Source organism: Curcuma longa, chromosome 4 (genome assembly GCF_044706935.1).
Source record: "Curcuma longa cultivar G26 ecotype Majalengka, Jawa Barat chromosome 4, ITB_CL_G26_1.1, whole genome shotgun sequence".
NCBI lineage: Eukaryota > Viridiplantae > Streptophyta > Magnoliopsida > Zingiberales > Zingiberaceae > Curcuma > Curcuma longa.
The window spans coordinates 4,124,232-4,134,970 of NC_133864.1; the positions used below are offsets into that span (position 1 = coordinate 4,124,232).

Here is a 10,739-nt window from a genome sequence, read left to right on the forward strand (position 1 = left end):
ATAACAAATATTTATATTCTTATCTATAACACATCGTTGATATTTGTAATTTCTGTACAATAATCTCAGAGTTTAATTCTGAAATTAAATTATTACAATAGCAGATATTCAGACACTAGCCATTTAGGTTTGCAAAAACAAACTCACAATTCAGTAATGGCAGAAAGAATGATGCAGTTCAGCTGCTATAGCAGTTTTAGTCATCTGCCAACTTGATACAACATTTTGTAGTCGAGCAAGTCTGTGACAACATATCGACCATTTAAGAATTTGGAGCAGTAAAAAGTGTTCTTGAGAGCATCCAAGATAGCACGATGGTGAGAAGATTGGACCGGGCAGAATAAGAGTCCCGGTTAGCTCGAGAAGAATACAACACCTCAGCTGTTGAAGCATTATGAATCAGAAGAGTAAGCTGCCCCAAGCTCCAATGAATGCAAAGCCACCAAACGGTGCGAGAAAAGAGTATTGTCTATCTTCGAGATATGCTGTCGCGTAGCACCTAAACAAACAACAGGAGCATGAGCCAAATAGAAAGAAGCATCTTTTCAACAGCAAGAACTGATGCCGATGAAGTAGAAGGTTCAGAGAGTTAAGTTTAACTGAGAATAGATGGTAATTCACTTGTACAGAAGATTAATAAGGTAAGCATCTTTAGATATAAGCTGCTAATCTAATGATTTGTTTGCCAATTAGCATTTATGTCGTTCAACTTGCAAATAGAAATTCTCGATCCACAAACAAGGAACTAAAGTTGGCAATTAAGCAAACCATGCATGTCTTTTAACAAAAAGAAAAAAAACAATGCCCCGCAATATGGAACCAAACTAGGAAATCACACTTCCCCTAGTGAAATTTCATGTGATGAAACATAAAGTCTAAATTACAATTTAAGAACATCCATTAGCCCATCTCAAGTTGCCACTTGATGTTTGTTTTGGTTTTTTGCGAACTCCCAATTTAGCATCTCCTATAGTTAATGTTCTTCTATAAAATAGACACATACAACTATAATATCTCAAGCTTCATTTAAACTGCTTCCTTTACCATCCTTGATTGCTTTGTTTATTCAGCAGAAATCATATCAATGGACCAAAATTATAAAAACGAGAATAAACTAAAGTTTGAAAAGAAATATGATCATAATATTGAGCTTTAGAACATCCATTATCCCATCTCTAGTTGCCATATGATGTTTGTTTTTTTTTCCCATAGCAAGAATAGGAATAAATCCCACAAATACTATTTGTCACTACCCAACCTATGGGCCAATTGATACATCAACTATTGGCCAAAATGCATAAGCTCAAGTTAATTGAAGTAAATTGATCTAGGACTAATAAACCCTTTTTAATTAGTCCACAATTTCTATTATGGATTTACATTAGGGTAACACCACATGATACAAGTCATAGCAAGGTGAAACTCAGATACACAAAATGAAATTCTTAACATAGGCATAGTTTTCTAGGTCAAGAAAACAATTTGGCAATCAGTTATATAACAACATTCAGGATACCTTGAACTCCCAATTTTCCATCTCCTATGAAATTAACACATACAATATAACATCTCAAGCTTCATTTAAACTGCTTCCTTTACCATCCTAAATTGCTTTGTTTGTTCAGCAGAAATCATATCAATGGATCAAATTTCCAAAAACAAGAATAAACTAAACTTTTGAATTGAACTTTAAACTCAATACATTCAATGAATATGATACAAAGGAACCCCATTTACAAGGGGATGAACCTAAAATAGACTGAGTCAAGGAACAGAACTCACGATCCAGAGAACGCCAGAATACCAGCAGTCAGAAGCCCTCCGAACTGCACAATGCAAAAGGAAGAAAAGGGAAAATTGTGCCGCTGGAACCGGAATGCTAACTAAATTGATCATCCAAGTCAATAGAGGACTCACGATGTTGGGGTGTTTGGTGACCGGAGCTCCGACCAAGGCGGCGGTGTGGACCAAGTGGTAGAGAGAAGCAGTGCGCCAAACCTTAAAAAAAAAAAAACAGTACCACAAACGAAAAGTTGGGGGAAATCTAACCCTAGCAATTTTCGAACAAATTGGGCAAAAAGGGACGTGCGAAGAAGCACCTCTTTGAAAGTTTCGTCTTTTGGCCGGAAGCCATGCGATCCGTAAGTCCCGAGGCCGAGAGCAGCGACTCCTGATCCGGTTGGGGAAAAGGTACCAGAGAAATAAATTAGGAGAAACGAAGAGAACGGATCGAGGGCAGGCGACGACGGTGAGGAGATACGTACCGGAGATTGCAGCGATCTTGTGCCAAATCATGGGATTCATATCGTCGGCGGCGAGCAATCACCACGAGAGATAACATAAATGAATAAATCTAAACACAGTCAGTTCTCAGTTGATCCACTATAATTTTCAGAAAGATTGAGGGCCCTTCTATAAAATAGAGAGAGTTCTATTGAAATTTCTAAACTCAACTGGTCTTTCTATAAATGGCTTAGCCTTGTACTAAACCTTAAGATGTCAAATAAAATAATAATAATAATAATGAACCTGACCCACTAACTCGATCCGAAATTATCAGGTTCGGATTAAGAGGTTTTGGATTCGGGTCTAATTCTAGCTGGAATATTTTGAATTGAAATGAGTTCGAATTAGAGATGGCAATTAGACCTGGACCCGATAGGGAATCCGTTCCCTGATCCCATTTTGACCGGGGAATCCCCGAATCCGAGAAAGCGGGGATGGGGATGGAAATCCCTGAATCTCGGAAAGCGGGGATGGGTCGGGGATGATATTCCAAAAATTCCCCGTCCCCCATCCCCGAACCCGACTTTGATAATTTTATTCATTGAGATTTATTAATTTGATTATATCCTTATATCAAATGAAAAAATAAGTCATATTGATAATTACTTGTTTGAATACTATAGTTTCATTATTTATAAAATAAATAATATTTTCTTTTTTTAATTAATAAAAAAGTAATAAATTTTAAAAAATACTTTTTAAATATGTCATGACGGGGATGGGGATGGGTATGGGTATAGGGATACCCATGGAAATACCCGCGGGGAAAACCACCTCTGAAATCTGTGGGGATCTCCGAAACCCGCTGGATACCCGAAACCCGACGGGGACAGGGATGGTATTTAAATTATGATACCCGACGGGGATGGGGACGGGGATGGTATATGGGTTTGGATTTCGGGGACGGGGATGGAGAAGGCTTCCCCGCCAATCCCCGAACCCGTTGCCATCCCTAACTTGCCTAGATGATTTTGATAGATTTGGTCATACTCACCCTCAGAATCTTCTTGGTAACTGAGAATAACGCTTTCACTCATGATGCATATATTTGTATATCTAAAAGATTATTTGACAGGTATAAAAGATGGGACTACTACTTATTTCTTTCACAAATCTTTTAAGACTCATAATACTGAGGCTGAACAACATCACTACAAAAATAACCTTAAATAGCGACGGAATTAGCGACCGAAATTAAATCAGTCACTAATTTAACGACCGATATTTAAGATCGGTCGTTAACTAGCGACCGATTCAATTTCGGTCGTTGAATAGTGACTGATTTAATTTCGGTCGTTAAATTGCGATCGGAATAACAAATCCGTCGGTAATTTAATGACCGAAATTAAATTCGGTCGTTAAATTAACGATCGAAAATGAATCGGTCGTTAACTTTAGAGTTAATTTGATTGGAAAAAATTTTTTATGGGCTTTAGCGACCGAAACTGCAGTCGATCGCTAAATTACTGACTGGACCGGCTATTCGGTTGCTAATTAGCGATCGAACCAACATTCGGTCGCTATAGTTAACATGGAATTGCTTTATTGAATGAGAAGTTTTGCTGTTGAAAGGTTACTTTTCTTTTTAATGTTTGTGGTAACTTCCATTTATATTGAAATGAATTTTTATCTGTACCACCATTCAATTTTGGAATATTTTTTTTGCATATCAAAATTGGACAAATTTCAAGAAATTTTGAAGATAGTAGCATTTTAATTGTTCTTATTATGTAATAAGTTCTTCTATTGTTGCATAAATTGTTATTTGCAGGAGTGCCCGGGGTTACCAAGAGGTGTAAAATTTCAACCCTCTGATGCTGATCTACTCTGGCACTTGCTTGCAAAAGCAGGCAAGGCTCCCGCTGATCCACATCCAGTCATACACGAGTTCATTACTTGCCTAGATGATTTTGATAGATTTGGTCATATCCACCCTCAGAATCTTCTTGGTAACTGAGAATAACGCTTTCACTCATGATGCATATATTTGTATATCTAAAAGATTATTTGACAGGTATAAAAGATGGGACTACTACTTATTTCTTTCACAAATCTTTTAAGACTCATAATATTGAGGCTGAACAACATCACTACAAAAATAACCTTAAATAGCGACGGAATTAGCGATCGAAATTAAATCAGTCACTAATTTAACGACCGATATTTAAGATCGATCGTTAACTAGCGACCGATTCAATTTCGGTCGTTGAATAGCGACCGATTTAATTTCGGTCGTTAAATTGCGACCGGAATAACAAATCCGTCGGTAATTTAACGATCGGAATTAAATTCGGTCGTTAAATTAACGACCGAAAATGAATCGGTCGTTAACTTTAGAGTTAATTTGATTGGGAAAAATTGTTTATGGGCTTTAGCGACCAAAACTGCTGTCGATCGCTAAATTAGCGACTGGACCGGCTATTCGATCGCTAATTAGCGACTGGACCGGCTATTCGGTCGCTAATTAGCGACCGAATGTTAGTTCAGTCGCTAATTAGCGACCGAACCAACATTCGGTCGCTATAGTTAACATGGAATTGATTTATTGAATGAGAAGTTTTGCTGTTGAAAGGTTACTTTTCTTTTTAATGTTTGTGGTAACTTCCATTTATATTGAAATGAATTTTTATCTGTACCACCATTCAATTTTGGAAGATTTTTTTTGCATATCAAAATTGGACAAATTTCAAGAAATTTTGAAGATAGTAGCATTTTAATTGTTCTTATTATGTAATAAGTTCTTCTATTGTTGCATAAATTGTTATTTGCAGGAGTGCCTGGGGTTACCAAGAGGTGTAAAATTTCAACCCTCTGATGTTGCTGATCTACTCTGGCACTTGCTTGCAAAAGCAGGCAAGGCTCCCGCTGATCCACATCCAGTCATACACGAGTTCATTACTTGCCTAGATGATTTTGATAGATTTGGTCATACCCACCCTCAGAATCTTCTTGGTAACTGAGAATAACGCTTTCACTCATGATGCCTATATTTATATATCTAAAAGATTATTTGACAGGTATAAAAGATGGGACTACTACTTATTTCTTTCACAAATCTTTTAAGACTCATAATACTGAGGCTGAACAACATCACTACAAAAATAACCTTAAATAGCGACAGAATTAGCGACCGAAATTAAATCAGTCGCTAATTTAACGACCGATATTTAAGATCGGTCGTTAACTAGCGACCGATTCAATTTCGGTCGTTGAATAGTGACCGATTTAATTTTGGTCGTTAAATTGCGATCGGAATAACAAATCCGTCGGTAATTTAACGACCGGAATTAAATTCGGTCGTTAAATTAACGACCGAAAATGAATCGGTCGTTAACTTTAGAGTTAATTTGATTGGGAAAAATTTTTTATGGGCTTTAGCGTCCGAAACTGCAGTCGATCGCTAAATTAGTGACTGGACCGGCTATTCGGTCGCTAATTAGCGAACGAACCAACATTCGGTCGCTATAGTTAACATGGAATTGCTTTATTGAATGAGAAGTTTTGCTGTTGAAAGGTTACTTTTCTTTTTAATGTTTGTGGTAACTTCCATTTATATTGAAATGAATTTTTATCTGTACCACCATTCAATTTTGGAATATTTTTTTTGTCATATCAAAATTGGACAAATTTCAAGAAATTTTGAAGATAGTAGCATTTTAATTGTTCTTATTATGTAATAAGTTCTTCTATTGTTGCATAAATTGTTATTTGCAGGAGTGCCCGGGGTTACCAAGAGGTGTAAAATTTCAACCCTCTGATGCTGATCTACTCTGGCACTTGCTTGCAAAAGCAGGCAAGGCTCCCGCTGATCCACATCCAGTCATACACGAGTTCATTACTTGCCTAGATGATTTTGATAGATTTGGTCATACCCACCCTCAGAATCTTCTTGGTAACTGAGAATAACGCTTTCACTCATGATGCCTATATTTGTATATCTAAAAGATTATTTGACAGGTATAAAAGATGAGACTACTACTTATTTCTTTCACAAATCTTTTAAGACTCATAATATTGAGGCTGAACAACATCACTACAAAAATAACCTTAAATAGCGACGGAATTAGCAACCGAAATTAAATCAGTCACTAATTTAACGATCGATATTTAAGATCGGTCGTTAACTAGCGACCGATTCAATTTCGGTCGTTGAATAGCGATCGATTTAATTTCGGTCGTTAAATTGCGACCGGAATAACAAATCCGTCGGTAATTTAACGATCAGAATTAAATTCGGTCGTTAAATTAACGACCGAAAATGAATCGGTCGTTAACTTTAGAGTTAATTTGATTGGGAAAAATTGTTTATGGGCTTTAGCGACAGAAACTGCTGTCGGTCGCTAAATTAGCGACTGGACCGGCTATTCGATCGCTAATTAGCGACTGGACCGGCTATTCGGTCGCTAATTAGCGACCGAATGTTAGTTCGGTCGCTAATTAGCGACCGAACCAACATTCGGTCGCTATAGTTAACATGGAATTGCTTTATTGAATGAGAAGTTTTGCTGTTGAAAGGTTACTTTTCTTTTTAATGTTTGTGGTAACTTCCATTTATATTGAAATGAATTTTTATCTGTACCACCATTCAATTTTGGAAGATTTTTTTTGCATATCAAAATTGGACAAATTTCAAGAAATTTTGAAGATAGTAGCATTTTAATTGTTCTTATTATGTAATAAGTTCTTCTATTGTTGCATAAATTGTTATTTGCAGGAGTGCCCGGGGTTACCAAGAGGTGTAAAATTTCAACCCTCTGATGCTGCTGATCTACTCTGGCACTTGCTTGCAAAAGCAGGCAAGGCTCTCGCTGATCCACATCCAGTCATACACGAGTTCATTACTTGCCACTTCGAATTAAATTCGGATTGATTTGAATTTAGAATTTAAAATTTTTTAAGATTAAATTAAATTTTATTTAAAAAATTAAGATTTTTAATAGAATGTTAATACGACAATGATGAAGTATTGTGGTACAAGTGATTGAAAAATTATCTTAGTTACGACGAAACAGAGTTGTAGAAGAGGGCAAAAGTTTGAATTTCGATGAAGTCGAAATAATATCCTCCTCCATCGTGGTTAATTGTAGTTTCTCGATTTATCTCTTCATAAATGGTCGTGGAGGTAACCATGTGAGACCGCTAAGATAGTGAATTTCATCTTTTATAGAAAAAGTGAAAAATTATCAGAGAAAATAATAAATAATTATTTTTTTAGTTATTCTAGTTGCTCAGATTATACGAGTTCAAGTTAGAGTTTAAGAGTTTTGGATTGAGTTTGGTCAGGTCGAGGTCAAATTGAGATTTTTTATAATATTTTTTATTCCAACCTGATCGGATTAACATTCCTATTAACCCAACCATAATTTGAAACCATCGATTCGATAGTTTGGAATCATCAATTCGATAGTTCCTGACAAGTCAATCCTTAATTTTAATCGTTTAAAGCAATTATAATTTATGGTTCGAAACGGTCTATTCATGATTTATCACAATTTAAGATTATTATTATTTAAAAATTATAAATTTATTAAAAAATTATTAAATAAAGATTTGTATTTATTTAAGTTGCATATGTATCCAGTTCCTTGACGTCTTTGGATCTCGCTGCCGGCGCCGCTGGGGTTTTGCCCTTCCTTGGCGTCTTCCCATCGCCTCTCCTCCTCGCCACCGCCCGCCGATAAGGCCTGATCTTGCCGGATTTCACCGAAGGTATTTGTCTTGTTATGCCGAGTTATTCGTACAAGGTATGCCCTTTGTTATTATGTTCCGATTTCAATCCAGAGTTTAGTTTCTGGATTAAGGTTGTTGTGCTCCGATTGGGTAGAAATTACTGTGCATCAACCATGCATGCAGCCATCCGTTCCTCTATCCCTAGATCCGTGGACCGGTGGCTCTGCCCCCCATTTCTGCCCAAGTCTCCGACAATCCCTAATTCGTCTGTGTGTTAGTGCTTGGCTGCAATGAAGCAAATTCGACAGGGAACTGCATTTACATTATTGGTCTTTCTTCTTGTCTTGTTTGTTACCTTTGTGTTACTTTCATTATCCATACAATGTTGTTATTGGTTCTAGAAACAACGACTTACTCGACAAATACAAGTAGATATTCAACTCTCAGATTGGTTATCAAGCCATATACCTAAAGTCGTGTCTCTCAACTATTTGTCGACTTTGGAAACCAATCTCAAAGTTGAATATCTGGTTGTATTTGTCTAGTGATTCGTTGTTTCATTCTTTGTGGTTGCAAATTGGTAGTTTTATTACATAAGAGTTGTCATTCATGATGCCACTTGCTAGCCGTGTTGTAATATCATGCCCATTGATTTACTACTGATATTGTAGTTTATCATATCATATTTGTCAGTAGCATGGTGGGAACCTGTCGAGCTTCAGTTTTTTGCTTGACATTGTGATGAATGACCTATTCGATGGTATCCAGTTTTCAAAGAGACTGGTAGATGGCCTGGAATCACAAACATAGCATACTCTAGATCCATTCTAAAACCTTAGCGAAGATGAAGCCAAGGAGATTATGCTTTGGTGTCGGATTGTTTGTGGGCTTGCCATCCCTGCAAAACCCCTTCATTGTTTATTACAGCAGTGAGCACGAGCACTAATTCTGAACATTCAACCACATTCTGTATTGTATCGACGACTTCCTTTTTGTTACGTTCAATCTCAAAGTTGAATATCTGGTTGTATTTGTGTAGTAAGTCATTATTTGATTTTTGTGGTTGCAAATTGGTAGTTTGTTTACACAGAGTTGTCATTCATGATGCCACTTGCTAGCCGTGTTATATCCATCGATTTACTACTGATATTTGATGCACGCGATATTGTAGTTTATCATATCATATTTGTCAGTAGCATGGTGGGAACCTGTCAAACTTCAGATTTTTGCATGACATTGTGATGAATGACCTATTCGATGATATGTCCAGTTTTCAAAGAGACTGGTAGATGGCCTGGAATCACAAACATAGCATACTGGACATATTTTGATGAGCACAGTGTAGCCACTAGATCCACTCTAAAACCTTAGCCAAGATGAAGCCAAGGAGATTATGCTTTGGTGTAACTCATTATTTATTACAGCAATGAGCAAGTGTACCAATTCTGAACATTCAACCACATTCTGTATTGTATCGACGACTTTCTCTTTGTTACATACCTTTGCTGGACTCTTAATTTTTTTGAGATTTTTGTGTGTGCTACTCTTACGTTCTACTTACCTGTATAACACCAAATTCTATCCCTGGATTTCTTGTCCTGAAGACCAACTTAAATATCACTTTGTTGTCCTGTACAGGTTGTGCTCCATCTATTTGATGAATAGCTTCAAAGATTTTCTCAATAGCATTAGAAAGACTTTACTATGTTATATATAGTTTGAAAATCACCAGTTACATTCTGTTCTGCTAGAATTATTACTTGTCATCTGCATTGTCTGAATTCTCTGTGAATGTGAATGTAGATTAGCATCGAAGAGTCGGCCTCCAATGTTGCCACAGAAGAGGCCACATCCTGACTCCATATCTAAACCTCCACCACTCCCTGAAGCCGAACAAAAAATCTACACCTCGATCAAGAGCAAACAAAGCATGGGGATTTGGACGGCCGACATCAAAAGAGAAACAGGTCTTCCCAACACTGTCGTCACCAAGGCCCTCAAGTCACTCCAGAACAAAAACCTCATAAAAGACGTCGTCAATGTTCACAACAGAGCTAAAAAGATGTTCATGGCTGTGGAGTTTGAACCATCACGGGAAATATCTGGTGGTTCATGGTACACTGATGGAAAACTCGATACGGAGCTCATCAACGCTTTGAAGAGAGTTTGCTTGAGGTATATTGCGGAGCACAAAGTCACAACAATGGAAGAAATATCGAGGTCCATAGAGGCCTCAAGAGTGCTGAACGTGCCATGTAGCATGCAGCAGGTGCTTGAGATCGTTCGTGCCTTGGTTCTGGACAAAGAGATCGAGGAATTTAAGAGCAAGGGAGCAGGAGAATTCGCTCGCGTGCCAGCAGGTAAGACATGCTATAAGATCTCAAGGGGAAGAGTAGGGACTGAAGTTGGTTACTTGGCTTCAGTTCCTTGCGGAGTGTGCCCAAGAATAAGCGAATGCACACCCGATGGGGTTATATCGCCGAAGACATGTGTGTACTACAATAAATGGCTCAAGCTGGACTTCTAGATGTTCCCTCTCATTCAAACTCCCTTTCCTTATGTTCGCAATGACTAAAGATATTAATTTTGCTTGTAATTATCTTTTATGTTGCGACAAGTTAAGATTTACTTTTGAGCTTGTTTGTTACATGAACAATTGGTTTCTGGAAACTCCCCAAATGGATGTTTTCAGAAACAGTTTTGTTGAACTATTTGTGAGAGCTCAGTCATTGTGCAGAAGAGTGGAGGAATATGGTCTCACTAACTGAAAGGAAACAGAGCAG

At 37.4% G+C, this 10,739-nt stretch overlaps 2 protein-coding genes across 2 annotated transcripts; one reads left to right on the plus strand and one right to left on the minus strand.

Moving 5' to 3' along the window:
• Nucleotides 1-71: 71 nt before the first annotated feature.
• LOC141828257 (uncharacterized) lies at nucleotides 72-2,394 on the minus strand. The gene is made up of 5 exons (XM_074715655.1): nucleotides 2,265-2,394; nucleotides 2,100-2,170; nucleotides 1,918-1,998; nucleotides 1,783-1,826; nucleotides 72-499 (listed from the first exon to the last, which is right to left on the minus strand). Exons 1-5 carry the CDS (start codon nucleotides 2,302-2,304, stop codon nucleotides 400-402), a joined length of 336 nt encoding a protein of 111 aa, XP_074571756.1. The 5' UTR covers nucleotides 2,305-2,394; the 3' UTR covers nucleotides 72-399.
• Nucleotides 2,395-7,868: 5,474 nt separating this feature from the next.
• LOC141828315 (uncharacterized) lies at nucleotides 7,869-10,594 on the plus strand. Its single transcript, XM_074715722.1, has 2 exons — nucleotides 7,869-7,995; nucleotides 9,760-10,594. The coding sequence occupies exon 2, from the start codon at nucleotides 9,785-9,787 to the stop codon at nucleotides 10,481-10,483; it is 699 nt and encodes a 232-aa protein (XP_074571823.1). The 5' UTR covers nucleotides 7,869-7,995; nucleotides 9,760-9,784; the 3' UTR covers nucleotides 10,484-10,594.
• Nucleotides 10,595-10,739: the final 145 nt, after the last annotated feature.

Excerpts from the sequence above, each read along its gene's own strand:
- LOC141828257 (XM_074715655.1), bottom strand. The coding sequence starts at position 2,304 with ATGAATCCCATGATTTGGCACAAGATCGCTGCAATCTCCG. Across the intron at positions 2,171-2,264 it reads CAAGATCGCTGCAATCTCCG|GAGTCGCTGCTCTCGGCCTC; the intron begins GTACGTATCTCC and ends CAACCGGATCAG. Across the intron at positions 1,999-2,099 it reads AAGACGAAACTTTCAAAGAG|GTTTGGCGCACTGCTTCTCT; the intron begins GTGCTTCTTCGC and ends TTTTTTTTTAAG.
- LOC141828315 (XM_074715722.1), top strand. The coding sequence starts at position 9,785 with ATGTTGCCACAGAAGAGGCCACATCCTGACTCCATATCTAAACCTCCA.